The sequence below is a fragment of the Amblyomma americanum genome, chromosome 1, assembly GCF_052857255.1.
Source record: "Amblyomma americanum isolate KBUSLIRL-KWMA chromosome 1, ASM5285725v1, whole genome shotgun sequence".
Lineage (NCBI taxonomy): Eukaryota > Metazoa > Arthropoda > Arachnida > Ixodida > Ixodidae > Amblyomma > Amblyomma americanum.
The window spans coordinates 426,784,658-426,799,927 of NC_135497.1; the positions used below are offsets into that span (position 1 = coordinate 426,784,658).

General features: G+C 47.6%; 1 protein-coding gene across 17 annotated transcripts in view; it reads left to right on the forward strand.

Moving 5' to 3' along the window:
* The window catches only part of LOC144115866 (uncharacterized), a 360,881-nt gene that overhangs the window by 120,494 nt on the left and 225,117 nt on the right, over window positions 1-15,270 (forward strand). For all 17 annotated transcript variants that reach the window (XM_077650438.1, XM_077650440.1, XM_077650430.1 and 14 more), the window contains exons 2-3: window positions 10,957-11,069; window positions 13,458-13,516. In XM_077650438.1, coding sequence (XP_077506564.1) covers window positions 10,996-11,069; window positions 13,458-13,516 — 133 coding nt within the window. In that variant the 5' untranslated portion in view covers window positions 10,957-10,995. The remainder of the gene's footprint in view (window positions 1-10,956; window positions 11,070-13,457; window positions 13,517-15,270) is intronic.

Sequence of the window (15,270 nt, forward strand, 5' to 3'; positions counted from 1 at the left end):
AGGTTTCTCATCCCCCACGCTTTATTATTACACCTCAGTTTCCTGATTATCCTATCGAAGCTCCTAGCCTTAATGCCTCACATGATCCTCTCAGCGTGCCGATACTGACAAGTGCTGTACCAAACTGCGTTCTTGATTCAAAATAATGCGGAATATACGAACAGTATATTTATTAACATTTAAGTTCGCCATAAACTCATGTGTGACATCTTAAGGCAGTGAAAACCACACAAAAAAGAATCCCGACAACACAGCGCTGGCGTTACCCGCTTAGTTTACCGGTCTTGCGCTGTTTCAAGTTCAATATCTGAGATTCCAGAAGAACTAGCCCAACTTCAAATAATGGCTTATTAGTTTTCCATTCTCTGATCACAGTTAGCGTAATGGAATTATTCGCCATGACCTCCTCGTCTACCTCATCCCGCCTCCCTTCCTTTCTTATCGCAAGCGTTCACTGTAGATTGAACCCAATTTTTTGCTTTCGTCTTCTTTCCTCTGACTGCTGCGAGACCCGTGAAGTTATTGTCAATGAACAGAACACTCAGTCGTCATGATCGGATGGGCAAAAGATTTTCATGGTGTCCAAGAGGAAGATTTCGACATTAGGTGTGACTGTCCTTAGTGCGGCCACGTGACAGCTGCATCGAATGCGAATGTCCTCTCTCCGTGCCCTCGAACCTGATCAGTGCATTGAGCAGCGACCAACTGAAGGCAAGCTGGCATTTTCATGCCAGCTGTGCGTTATTGCGGGTGAAGGACAGGGAAGCTGGATGTAGGATTTAGGAACAGCAGCTATATTTTTCTTTTGTGGCACTTCTTCCAGGCAGCGGCGTGCCTGATGCAACCGTCCCTTGATTCTTTGCCAGACAGTGGGGATTAACCGCCATACAGCAATATCACGACGGGTATAACTATGCTGTGTAGCCATACGGCTACAAAAGAAAGCTATACAGCATTCACAGAAGCTTCGTAGTTGAAGGCACATTTGTCCTGGTCCGGCGTTCGAACCCGAGACCACCGCTTTACCGGAGCAGTTGCTCTACCAACTGAGACGGCTGGCATACCAACCGGGACGGCTGGCATATGGTAGGGCGAGAGCGAACTGACTAACAACCCGAAATGGGAACGGTGTTGGTTCAGTGTTTTTAGGGGAGTCCCCCAAGGTTGCGTAGATTTGTAATAAGGGAGTAATTACTCACTGGCATCCACCCAAGCGTAGCCATACGGTTGTAAAAGAGAGCTATACATATTTGAACAGCGCAATAAAACATTCTTCGTTGTGTTCCTTTGTTTTATTGCGCTGTTCAAATATGAATCAGTACCAACTCGCCCAGTTCGCAGCCTTAATGAGAGCTATACAGCTCTCACAGAAACTTCGTGATCAATTCGTTCGTTTCTTCCACAGGCTAGCCGTCCCAGTTAGCTCAATTGGTAGAGCGGCTGCTCCGATGAGGCCGTGGTCCCGGGTTTGAATCCCGGACCAAAAAAATTTTTCTTCAACTAATAAGTTTCTGTATATCCTTCTCTTGTAGCTGTATTGCTACGCTTGGTGGATGCTAACGAGTAATTACTCTCTTATCACAAATCTTCTCCATCTTGGATTCCTTTAAACCTTAAACAAAATTTATCACTGAAATACCGGGATTTTTAAAGTAAGCACTCGGGGGATCATGGCATCACATATTTTCAATTTGTGAAGATGTACACGTCGCTTCAAACTCAAGATAAAATTATACTATTGCGAGTGACAAAAACCTCTCTGCACATCGCTATGTGAAAACATGTGCTATCAAGCATGATTTGAAAAATTTTATTTAATGTGCTCGATAGGTAACATAAAAAATCTGCCTACTTGCAACACGATGGGTGACGAATTCGCCTGAAAGAAAGCAATCAGTGCTAGCTGCCCCACACTGTATGAAAAGGCTGCGATTTCGCTGTATAGACAATTTTTCACACCGTCCCTGAAAGGTTCAATGGCGAGAGCTATTGTATCCCTTGTCTCCAAGAAGAGAGCGGCGTCCGGTGGCGTTCATCTCAGGCACCATCGAAGCACGAACACGTATGGATGGTCGCGGTTGTAGAGGGACGCCTGGCAGTTGCTAAACGATATGCTGCATTACTCAAAACGTGCGCGCTGCAACTGTCGGGTAAGCTAACTTATTGTTTTTTATTAGTCGCGCTGGCACGAAGCGGCTATTCAAGAGGTAGAGCTGGCTAGCTCAATGATATCTAGTGGTGGGAAATTTTGGATAAAAACCGAAAAACGTAAGCGGAATTCATTTTTTGAAATTCAATTTCCACCGAGAAACGTAAGCATCCTTGAGATGCACGACCCAGCTTGCCGGTTGTTGTGTACGATTACAATGGGTTATAAGTAAGAATGATCAAAGTGCAGAATCCAGGAGCGTGGTGAGACATCGGTATCATTGGGTTACTAAAACAGCTTACGGTTTGAGGCATTGCTTCGCTACTTTAGACACACGCTGGGTGCAGACCGAGGGGCTCCATCACCTCGCCAATCTCAGTAGCGCCCTTTGCTTACATGCCGACATCTCCTTATTGTATATCTGCTACTTTTTGAGGAAGTTTTCTCCGCGGCATGTAACAACACTGACGACATTTGAAACCGTAACAGCCGCCGCGGTGGCTGAGTGGTTATGGCGCTCGGCTGCTGGCCCGAAAGACGCGGGCTCAACCCCGACCGCGGTGGTCGAATTTCGATGGAGGCGAAGTGCTAGAGGCCCATGTACTGTGCGATGTCAGTGCACGTTAAAGAACCCCAGGTGGTCGAATTATCCGGAACCCTTCGCTACGGCGTCTCTCATAGCCTTAGTCGCTTTGGGATGTTAAACACCCATAAACTAAACTAAACTATTTGAAACCGTAACAAGTTTCGGTCAATAGACAGGTTTAGTATAGCGTACGCAAAACCTACGCAATAAAATAGCGTATGTAGAACGCGATTGCGCAGAACGCAAAAGGAAGCTTAGCGTTTAGCGTACGCACGCAATTTTCTGGAAATAGCATATCGTCTTTACGGGGCTTACGGAGGCAACATGGCGGCACACTGTTTGCCCGCTTCGGTTCTAAAATACCTCGTCATTGCGTTATTCGGCGCTCAACTGGCTGCAAATGGTTGCATTCGCTTCCGCTTCTTGTTATCTCACTCGGACACAATGTTATTATGTGATAAGTTGTCGGTAATTTTCAGATATCAGTCTATTTTCAAGCCTGTAAGCCTAACAACAGACTGTTTACACTGTCGTCATGGCAATGACCGTTTGTGTCATTTTTTTATGGCTTGAGGGCATCGATGCTTGAGGGCATGGCGTGGAAGCTGGAGGAACCATCTGCAAGTTCTAGCCACCCTACATTCGCCAAAGAAATAGCAGACGGCAAAAAGCGCGTGCTTTGCCGTGGCTTAGTTTAGATCAAATCGGCCTCAGAGTTTTTTTTATGACGTGTGGTGGCGCTAGGTACTTACCCAAACGTGGCTGAACCTGTGTGTTGTTTGTCCACTAAGCGCCTGTTGCGGAACGGTTTGCAAACGCTCATCTGAAAGTGTCCTTCGCGCTTTGGATTTAGCGTGCGCAACAGTCTTGCGTGTTGCGTACGCAAAGAACGCAAACGCTATACTATATAAAACTATCTAATGCGTAAACATACGCAAAATTTCACGACGGTTCAGCGGCATTTCCATCGCAGTCATCCGCATACGGATTACGTGATCGGAGGCCCTGTGGCTGCTGGACTTCAGCTACGGTCACTATTTATTTATAATCCGAAGCCTTTTCAAAATAAACGCGTGAGCAATGTGTCACAAGCAAGAAAAACATGCGCGCTTGCATTTATCACGAGATAAAGTCTTTCCCATGTGAAGGCAACTAGTTCGAAAAGCCTGGTTCCACTCGCTAAAGCGAGGTAATTATATGTGTATTGCTTGGCTGTCGTTTTCGCCGGGTTTTGTTCTCGTTTATTTCGTTTTTGCACAACGTAGTTTTTAGAAATAAACTTCAATTTACGTTTCTGTCCTAAGGCCCGGTCAATTAACTTCTACACTCGTACTTTGTTTTAATGCGAGAGCATTTCATATTGCAATCATCCCTTAAAGTACGACCATTGTGCATTAATTACGGTACATCAACTGCTATTCCAAACAATTAGGCGAAAATAAACTCTGCATCATTTCTGACTGCACAGGTAGGCCACATACACCAGCTTAAAAGGAAAAACCGGTACTTCTTCAACAAGAAATAATACTCGACGAAAAAACCCCCAAAAAAACTCAAACCTGAAATGAACGCCAAAAAAAGTACGCCGAATTTCCAAAAAAATAAAAACCGAAAAGTCCAACCCCTTAACAATATCCTATGAGCTGTCGAGAAGAGGTAGTGGGCATAGGGAAGACATGTAATGTGGAGAGCAAATAACGGACTTTCCATTGTGGTAACTGAGTGGATTCCAAGAGAAGGCAAGCGTAGCAAGGGGCAACAGAGAGTCAGGCGGTTGGCCGAACATAAGATGGCCGCAACTGATTCAGGACAGTGTTAGTTGGCGGAGCATTGGAGAGGCCTTCGTCCTGGAGTGGACGTAGTTGGCTGATTATGTGAAGAGCGTTGCAGAAGCCGTCTCACTTTTTTTTTCATCTTTCTTATTGCGTAAAAAAAAATCTTTTTTAATCTTTCTTTTTGCGTACCCGCCGCGGTGGCTCAGTGGTTACGGCGTTTGGCCACTGATCCGGAGTTCCCGGGTTCGAACCCGACCGCGGCGGCTGCGTTTTTATGGAGGAAAAACGCTAAGGCTCCCGTGTGCTGTGCGATGTCAGTGTACGTTAATGATCCCCAGGTGGTCGAAATTATTCCGGAACCCTCCTCTACGGCCCCTCTTTCTTCCTTTCTTATTTCACTCTCTCCTTTATCCCTTTCCTTACGGCGCGGTTCAGATGACCAACTATATATGAGACAGATACTGCACCATTTCCTTTCCCCAAAAACGAATTATTATTATTATCATTCTTTTTGCGTGAGTAGATGCCGCACTTTGCACTTTTAGAGCAACGACACTTTTTTAGCAAAGTGTGCAAAGCCGCAGCAGGGCGTATTTCTGCAAGTTTGTCCACCACACTCGTCAAGATTTCGATCGACATGGTCAGGGTGACGGCGCGCCCTCCTGCCCGTCGGCGGCGAGTGGACGAGAGCGGGGGCGTCGGCAAGGCGGTGCTGCCGTTTATTCTCGTCACCCCTGCCCCGTGACGGCCTAGGCACCCTTTTCTGCCAGCTGCAGCTGCCACCGAGTTACTCGCGCTTTTTAACGCAACGAACTATTTCTAAAATCGTTGGAGAACTGTCGACGGGACCAAGGCATCAGTTCGAATAAACAGGAAGTCCGAATAAAGCTAGTTCGAATTAACTAGCGCCCACCGTATAAAGGGTTGAACGTTAAAACCTTGTTTGTTTCAGTATTTAGCAAAATAAAGGAAATGAAAGCTATTCCATCCAGACTTGCTCTCCTGGTCTCCCGAAGACCTGTCATCTGATGGACAGCGGTCAGCTCACTAGTCAAGTGAACGTTATTGGTCTAATGCATGAAGTCTGTCTATATAATATCGTTGACCGCATCGGCAGAAGCATTACCTTATGCAGCTGAAGAACGAAGTGGCTAATACCCCTAAAAGAAAGCCCTCCAGTAGGCGACATTAACCGATTTTCATGACGTCGCTAATCCGTTGATCAGTGGTTAATGCTTTTTTGCTCCTGTCAGCTCCCCGCGATGTCACAATGCCAGGTGAGAGGATTAACCGCAATGTCATGATAACAACTAGGTCGACCGCATTGGCTGGAGTGCCTTCTTTGTGGGGAATACGCCGCTTCGTTCTTGAGTTGTATCCGACTATAGTTTCCGACTATAGCGACTATGAAAATCCAACGCAACACAATACGCATTGGAATCACCATCTGGCTTGAGCGTGCCTCACAAAAGAGGCGTAGCTTTGGTACATGAAAATTTATCAATTTACAAACAATCGCAGCTCTTCCAGCTCTTGTTGCCCCGTAGGAAAACCAGGAGCGAAAAACTGCGCACGCAGCCAACGCGTTGCGTAAATGTACAAACTGCGCGAACAAGGCGGGACGGGACGTAAGGCAGTTCGCGCAGTTTGGACTCGTTCTCTTCATTATGAACCAACTAGCCCGCCAGAACGTCCTTCTTGCGTAAATGTAGCCTGAAAGAAAATTAAAATGGGATCGATAAGTATCTCCATATAGAGTTTCATCACAGATCGAGCCCATTACTCTTTACAGTGCACTCGCTGGATTTCGCGAGGGTCACTGTGGCGACGTAACACTTGTGCCGCGTCTGCCGCAAGACGCTATACATTGATAACGTGCGAAGCATACTTCCCTTTTGTTGGGGGCGTCGCCTAGAGGTGCTATAATGGGGTTTCGGCAAAAATGAACCCGGAAGAAATGACCCCTGTACAGAGTATATAGAAAAAATGGCCCCAAGGTTTCAAGGCATCATAGCCGAAGATTTTGCTGGAACCATGGGTCCTGATGATTCTATCCTTCAGAACCCATGGTTCCAGCAAATTCATGCGTTATGATGCTTTGGAATCCATCAGAACCACATTATTCCTATTTCTGGTGGCTGGAGATGCCATCGAAGCTCCTGCCTTATGGCAACTGGGATTTCCATGGCTGGCAATCAAAGTTGGCGATCTGGTTCCGACTGCTTGAGCTGCAGCCCTCGATAAAAAGGGCTGCTTAAAAAAGCTTAATTATGAAATTAAAAGTGAAAGCGTGAAAACTGGTGTCACCAAGCGTCACGTGGCCACAGTACAATCAAGAGTATCGTCAAACGAACGATATTGGTGAGTGTGACTGATTGCGGTGCACTAGTTGCAGTGCACCGGCTATCAAAATCTACTTGCAATTTGTGGAAATTGCTTAGCGGCATTTTAAGTATTCACTTCTGGGACCCTGTCGTACGATATTGACATACCTAGTAGGGTATTTTGATTCAACGTATGTTTCCGGAAGATACAGGCGAGTAAACGGAGCGAACACCTAACTTTGAGGCTAGCGCCTCCCACCTAACCCGCTAGGACGCGGTACGTCCACTCGGCCACTGTCGACGGAGGTCAAAGGACAAACAGTCATTACGAAGGCAAGAACATGAGGCTCGGAAGCATGGTCTGTCACAGCTGCCAAATGGTGTGGACAGCCGTCGACGTCATGCGTTCTGAAGTAGTAACCGCATGATGAAGATGGCCCAGGACCCAGTGGGCGCTCTGTATAGCCATGAAACGCTGTCTCCTGGACTTACTTGCAGTATACCTGTCCGGCACGACAAAAACTGAAGATTTTCTGCGTGTTGGTGGAAGTATACAATCCGCCTTTAACTCTCCTGTAGCCTTCTTCTAGAAAAGTGTTCGCGCAACATTTTTTCCGCTTGGGACAATTTTTCTCCTGCAGGCCGTTTCCGCTGCGGCCTTTTAATTCCGGGGCCATTTTGGCCGGGAGCGTTTCTTACGGAACCAATGCTTCGGGGGCCATTTTAATTCGAAGCATTGTTTGGCTACCTCAACCACATTTCACTATGTATCAGTCTTCAGTGCGCACGCCGAGCGGGCGGCCAGTGGGAGCGCCACGCGCGGTCGCCAAAGAAAAAGATTGAGAAGAGGTAGAGCCAAAAAATCCAATCGCAGACAAAAGCAGAAAAAGACGATACGGGGCCTCGCAAGCGATCACTACCCATTTCGCTCCCCGGTGAAAACAAGAGGCCACTGAGCGTTCCTCTTGGCGAGTACGACGACAAGCTTTCGTGCCCCTCAAAGAATGGTTTCGAATGGTTTCGCATGTGTCACCTGTAGGAACAGGCAGGTCATCGGTGTGCCAGAGTTGCTCTTTACAAGAACAGGGGCACTGTACATTACACAACGAGAGAAACCACAACTCCCATTGAGTCGGCATTGAGAAATTAAAAACATCAATAACGGTAGCACGTCATGCGCACTTAATTCGCACATATCAAGTCCGATGGCATCGACGTGGTTCTCGTGGCAGTGCGCACAAGTCGCGGTGCGACAAATAAGCAGATAAAATATTTCCTCTCCATCAGCCTCGGCACGTGCAGTGTTGGTGCTGAAATACCCTTAAACAAAAACTCAATGGCGAAAGAGGAGCCATAGCGGGGGATTTCAACGCGAACTTTCCAAAGCAGGAAACAAATCGTTCATCGAATGCATGAAGAAGGCCAATAAAACCCCATGGCAGTGTCACCGACCACGTCTTCACCGAGGGAATCGACTCAAGGACTACCAAATAAATCTCCTACTTCAGCATGCACAAGTCGTTAGTTTCAACAGTAGAAACCGAACATAATGACAGCAACAACTTCGAGAGTATAGATAAATAAAGAAATCTCAAAATCAGGAAATTGCGCCGTTGTGTTCAAACTGGAAGACTGTGAGTATTTAAAGGCAACCAGCGTAGTGGTGTCTGCAAAATTTTCTCCCCTTCACCCGTTATAGCGGCTTCGTAAGATTATCGACGCGTAGCGTTCGCGGTGCACTACAGCAGCGAACGCTGTCGTATTATACGAATCAACTATACTCCGTTTCATACATCATGTGCAACGCCGTCAAAGCTAGCGCTCTTGTTTGCGCTGCCTGCATCCGCGACCAAAAAGTAGTGCGCTTCTTCTGGTGAGCGCAACATCGCAAATCATTTACCTGCAGTCTTATTACATGACACATCTGTCATGAGCATGATTAAAAGCAGACCACTCGGCCACAGAACAAGCGCGGAGTAACCCACCTCCCTTTATTTTCCTGTGCGGACTACTTCCGTACCTTTCACAGCGTTGCGCCTGATGTATGGAACGGAGTATAATGCACGAGAACTCTGCACGCTGAAGGTGCACAGACGAAAGCGGGGGCGTCGGCACGATCAGCAATGAGTTCGGCGACGAGTCGGCCGTTCCTCGACGTTCATGTCCGTGTCAGATGCGTTGGTTCCGCATCGCTGCGGGGCTCGTGCGATCCCGCAAGCTGACGTCCTAGCGGAGCCACGTTAAACGAGAAATGGAGTGTAAAAGTGCGTGCAAGGACGAAGAGAATTTGCGCGGGCAAAATGACGGCATGCCCACTTCTGGCGTAAACAGGCTTCACAAACAGTGACGTCAGGGCCTCTAACTTCATCTCCTTCTCCCTTGACTTTCCCCCTTGCCCAGAAGGAGGTGCCGATACTCCTGTCAACAGCGCCCTCAGTAACGTGTTTCAACGCGATATCGTTAAGGCTCCCGTTCTCCAGAACATCCGGCGTCGTCGACGTTGTGAGCGAAAATTCCCCAGCAGAAGCAACCTAGGTGGGCCACCTAGGTCACGTGACCTTGTTGCGTCTTCATAATCTGCCTACCGGATTGCGAGCAAACTGCCGAAGGTGGCAGGTTTTATGGTTTATGGGGGTTTAACGTCCCAAAGCGACTCAGGCTATGAGCGACGCCGTAGTGAAGGGCTCCGGAAATTTCGACCACCTGCGGTTCTTTGACGTGCACTGACATCGCACAGCACACAGGCCTCTAGAACTTCGCCTCCATGGAAATTCGACCGCCGCGGCCAGGATCGAACCCGCGTCTTTCGGGTCAGTAGCCGTGCGCCGTAACCACTCAGCCACCGCGGCGGCCCACCGTGGCAGGTGGCAGTTCATTTATTTATTGGCCGCCAGAGGTCGCTCGGGAAGAGGAACCTGGGCCTCACAAGGCCCACCGGTGGCAACATCTGCTATCGCAGGGCAGTGGCGCATCGCTTAACCGCTGCACCACTGCGCCAGGGGTGGTATGAGGACTCCCGACGACCTCTGAGCGTAAAGTCAAGAATGACCAATACCGCATTCTCGTGTTTGGGAATCAACCCATTACGCTATCGGCTCATACCCTTCAGGCGGAGCTTAAGAGCCCGCTTCATTTTTGTCGCACAAGTCTCCTGTAGGCCGAAGCCGTTCGCCCACCGCTGATGACCATTCCACACCAAACGCACCAGGGTTTGAGCTGGACCATTCGCGATTTTGTCCACAAAATCTGTGGCTTTTTGTCGCACTGGCTGTCTTTTCTTTTCGCAAGCCTGACTTTCATCGTGCCGCCGTCGTTCGATCGCTTATACTTCCCGGGAGTGTGCGACTCTAGCGATTGGGTTCCGTTGGTGACGAGGCCCCATTGAGGCCACTGACGACACTGCAGACGCACAAAAATGCGGTGCCAGGGCCACTAACAACTCCAACTGTGCAAGTGCGATCTAAGGGGCGAGGGGTAAAGGCGTGACGGCGCATACCATGCTTGTTTTGCGGAAAGGCCGCCAACAACTGACTTCTTTCAAAGGTCCCGCGAGATGTCCGCTACCTCTAGGTGGCTGCATAAACCATCACATCGTGCTCTGTTGAAGGAGTCTGGTTTATATAAAACTACTTTTTTCATACAATTAATTTACTTCAGGTATTAACAGCGAGCTTCCCTGCCTGGTACACTCAGTGGGACCAGGATGAGTGTAAACACATCGTGGTGCCAGTCAGGACACACCGAGACCGCATTGTAACCTGCTTGTGACAGTGGATCGTGGGTTCGGGCAGTTTTCGCTATGCCAGTAGCAGAGTGCAACTGAATCCTAAATCGCCCCCCCCCCCCCCCCCCCTGCCGTAAAGTAGACGAAATTGCGAATGCATGAGCTGGGGCCGCAGTAGACATTATTTGTATTTAGACGAATGATGAGACGCTGCTTACACCATACTCTCGACAATGAGGTAGGCCACAATTTTTTCTTGTGTAGCTGCGCGCAGTCTGCTTCCGACATTTAGAAAGGCTGGTCCCTCTTTCATTTTTCTGTGCTTCCTTCCTGCATTGTGAAATACGCATGCTTCTCCTACAGCTTGGCCAACCGTGTCGCTTTCCTCCACTCCGCAGGTTCTGTTCTCTGGCGAGGACCTGCAGTCGAACGCCGAGATGAGCAGCCAGGCCAAGATCCGCAGGAAGAAGCAGACGCTGGAGAAGATCAGCATGCCCAACTACAGCCAGAAGTATGCGCGCTCCAAATTTATCCGCGAAAAAAAAATGAAAAAGATCTGGTTCGCTTTAAGACGCGGCAAATCTTGATTTGCGCTCATGGAGAAATGACCGAAGCACAGCAAAACTCATACACATGCACCTGCGTGGTTAACTCCTTTAATCAGGTTACAAAGCGATTAGACGTAGAGATAATTCGTTTCACCTAAGCCATTGCCGTTTCTCCATCAGCTCAGATTAAGCTGTGAAGTGTACTGCTCGTTATTTTTGCACAATGGAAAGTAGCGCTGGTCAAGACCTGAATGCACACTTGGCGTGACCGAAAGGAAAAAAAAATGACAGTCGGCATATCTTTCCGCGTAAACGATGCACCGTGTACTGAAGCGTAAACGGCAGAGGCTGCGCGAATCGCGAATGCAGGCAGCATGAGCACGACCACTTGTCCGCTCTCGGCCGGTTGGAGGCAAACAATGAGCATTAACGATGGCCCCAACGCCTCATAAGTACAACTCTTTGCTCAAGACGTGAGCTAATGCAACAGTATAAGAAAACGAGTAAAAAAATGCAAATACAGGAAAGCACCAAAGCATGACTAAATGGCAATGGAAGCGTTAAGCCTGAGTCTTATGCCAGCCCTGATCAGCTGTGTCGCTATGAGATTCATTTCTCGCCGCAGCTGGGAAGACAATGCAAAGTGTAACGAGGGGTTTTAAGAAGAAATTATTAAATACGCCATCAAACTCGGGATCTATTCATTGCTGTCCATATAGTCGAAGCTACTTGCGTGCTCACAGCACCCTAAGGGCACGAAGTAAAGCAGCGCTGGTCGCCGCCAGGGTTGCTCAGTTACTCCAACTTGCTCTGCCATCGTTCATATGGCACGGTCGTGCCGCGAAGTGTAGTTGGCTGCTTATTTGACTTGACAAGGAATTGGCCGAAAATGCGAATGCGGCTTTTCTTCAAGCGAACCTTGAAAAAGCGAATCCACAAATTCGAAAGCATGCCTCACACCGAATGACTTATGTTATTAAAGAAAAAAAACGTGTTCTTTCAAAGAATTTAAGTTGTGTACGACACGAGCAAATTAATCGCTCTTCCGTTAACTTCAGAAACTTTCGCGAATACCTAAGAGGCTTCGTGACTGTATAGTAAAGTTTTTTACATTCTAATCAATGCTGTTGGGGTGTAGAAGAACCTGAATCGTGGTGGAGCCGAATCCACACTTCAGGCGAAGCCCTACACAGCCAAGCCAAGTACAAAGTTCACACTTCTCATCATTGTCATGATGTCTGAAGCACTCGTGAATAAGCTTTCGCAGACAGAAGCGCCCCTTTACCTTGTAGGCAATTTTGAGAAACTGTATGTGACGGCTACTGGTAGTGAGCCGCTCCTGAGCTCCCTTTAATTCGGCAAACTGCCTATTCAACAAACATGCCGAGCGAGCTCACGTTGCGCTTGCACCGTGTAATTCAGACAACGAGCGTAGCCACGTACTGCATGTAATTGCCGTAACCAATTACAGTCCCCGCACTCCTACTCTTAGGAGGACGGGTGACGTCACTCGATGCAAAATTTGCGATGATTTCGGTCTCAATGTGCATTAAACTTGAAAAAAAATGTTATTTCGGTCTCTAAACTCAAATTATTTACAGAGACAAGCTATGACGTAGGTGTAGGTATGACTGCTAACAAGAGCACAGGAAGAAAGGGCGGTCATTGTAATTTCTAGTCTTTCTGCAACCAGTGAGCACGTATCGATCGATTGCTGTCGATGACGCGGTAATCCCTGGCTGCACTGAGACAGCTCGCAGCTATCCCTGGCACTTCTTTGCCCTGGACGAGGGCGAAATATCTGGGAGTTCTTGGCAGCTCAAAAATGTCTCGTGTTTTATTGGCTCGTCAAATCAAATGAGTGTGAGGGCTGCTGCCCTCTGCCTTTGAGCATGGAAGCATCTTCTGCTACGCAGCAGAAATCAAAGAAACAAAACATGAGTAATGGAGAATGAGGAGTGACTGAAAATAGAAAGGAGAGTGGACCAAGCAGAATGCTTAATCTCTTCAGGTCCCAGTATACAAACACGTGTATATTCTGTCTGCTGGCGTTGGCATGTGCAGACAAATAGCGAATTTTCAATTCCTCCCCATCCTTCCACTTTGAAGCAAAGTGTGTACGAGCGCGTCCCACTGTTAAAGAACAGTGGAGATAAAGTGACTGGAGATGTACAAAATGAAAATATATTCACAAAAGCCCCTTGAAGAAGGAAAATAGAGCTGATTGGTTTGGAATTGGTTTCAGTCGTGTTTTCGACGTTTTTAGCGTTTTCTTTATTTCCGGACCGTTTCGCCAAATATGAAGCTTATGTTACAGCACATACGCTCAAGCATGTTTCGTGTCCATGCAGGGACCCCAAGACCTTTCGTACGAGTATGCACATGGAAGTGGTCGAAGACAGCGAGGAAGGTGAGTGTACCACACAAGAGGTCAACCATTTTGTTTCTTTAGACCCAGCACCGCCATTAAAATAAACACGAATCGCCAAGAGACTCTGCCAGTGCGTGCGTTGCGAAAGGGGTTTGCACCACGCCAACGCGTATTCCGGCCTTGAAGCGTCGTTTGTGCCAGCCTTGACCTAACAATTACGTATCGTCAAGTAGACTGGATGCAAGCGCCTTCGTGCTAGTTTTGCTTTCCTCCGTGAGTGACGGACCATGTCGGGCCCAAAAGCACGCGCAATGATATGCAACGCTACTTTTTTTTTTGTTATGCCTTTCGCTGCTAGACGTTACGCTTCGTCCTAACCTCTGATGAGTGCTGTCGGGCGAAGTTAAAAATGGGTGACCTGTTTACGCCTCGGGGAGAAAATTTTCCATTTATGTTCTACTCGTAATGCACATTCGTTATAGTGAAGTACGGCTTTATTTTCTTATTTTAAAGCATGCTTCGGTTTATCGAAAAATCAATCGTAGTGTGGTAAAAAAATGTGCGTAGTTGCGAAGGTACAGCCTGTGAATTCTTTGCTTTGCAGTAAACGGGGTTAGGCAGGAAATATTAGAACAGAAAAAAAAACACAATAAAACCATCAGAAATAGTAGCACATGGAGCGTATTAAGCATAAAATAAATGTCTTCTAATCAAAACAGTAACAATTCCAAAAGTGCAGCCTGTGTATCGCTGCAATAGTAACTGCAACGCACGTTCAAAATAGCTTGCAGTGTCGTACACGAAAATATCAACAAGGTAATCGTCCCATTGAGTACGAGAAAAAAAAAATACGCGTTCACAACTGCCTGTTAGCGCAGGAAAATAGAACCAGGCTGTGTGCATGGTTATGCCAGTATGTGTGGGGGAAAATTGTGCTTCTTTATATCCTCCTACATTTCATTTCCATTTAGGTACTGCGGCCGCAATACAAAAAAAAAGTGGGGTGCACTTGAGCTCCGCCTTTAAGCGTATGACGCGACAACGTTAATGGGTCCCGTGAGCGACTCCACTTGGTCTCTTTAGGATATTACCCGATCACGTGTTCTACTGCTGTCACCAGATGACATTACACAACAATGTCACGTGACACAATCATGCAGTCTTTCGCGTACACTCACTCCTCACCGACATACACTTTGCTGCTCGCTTAAACTACTCTCTTAATCAGTGCCTCTCAAATTCCTCACATTAGAATGCAGTCGTAAGCTACCTCATAATGGGAAAGTCCACACGTCATATATATAAATCCCCGCTTTAACCAAGCCGTACGAAGACGCCTGCGTGGCGTACCAGTAAAGAAACAAAAAAGATTGCGTAGCCTACGGTTAGCGTGTTTGACTTCCAAAGCAAGGGTCAGCGGTGCGAATCCCCAATAAATTATCCGACGGGACGACACCGCCGTTTCCGCTCACCTGAAATCGAAACACTCGCATAACCGGGTGTGACTGGCGTGGTCCGTGCTTAGGCAACCTTCTTTAGCTCTGTGATAGGGTCTGTAAGCGGTAGGAGCATTTTTGCCCGCGGTTTACACGTCTTTTTTCCAACTTTTTCTTTAAAAAAACTTCACAGATGTACTATTTCGCCCGAAAAGCACCCCATGTATCCCCTTCTGGGAGAAGGGACTGGTACAGCCTTGTAACAAGGAGCTCTGAGGAAACGGGGGAGACAGTTCGTTACCATTGCCAATAGCAGCTGCAAGTGGGGCTTGAAATGGATTGTATACTGCGTCGGCA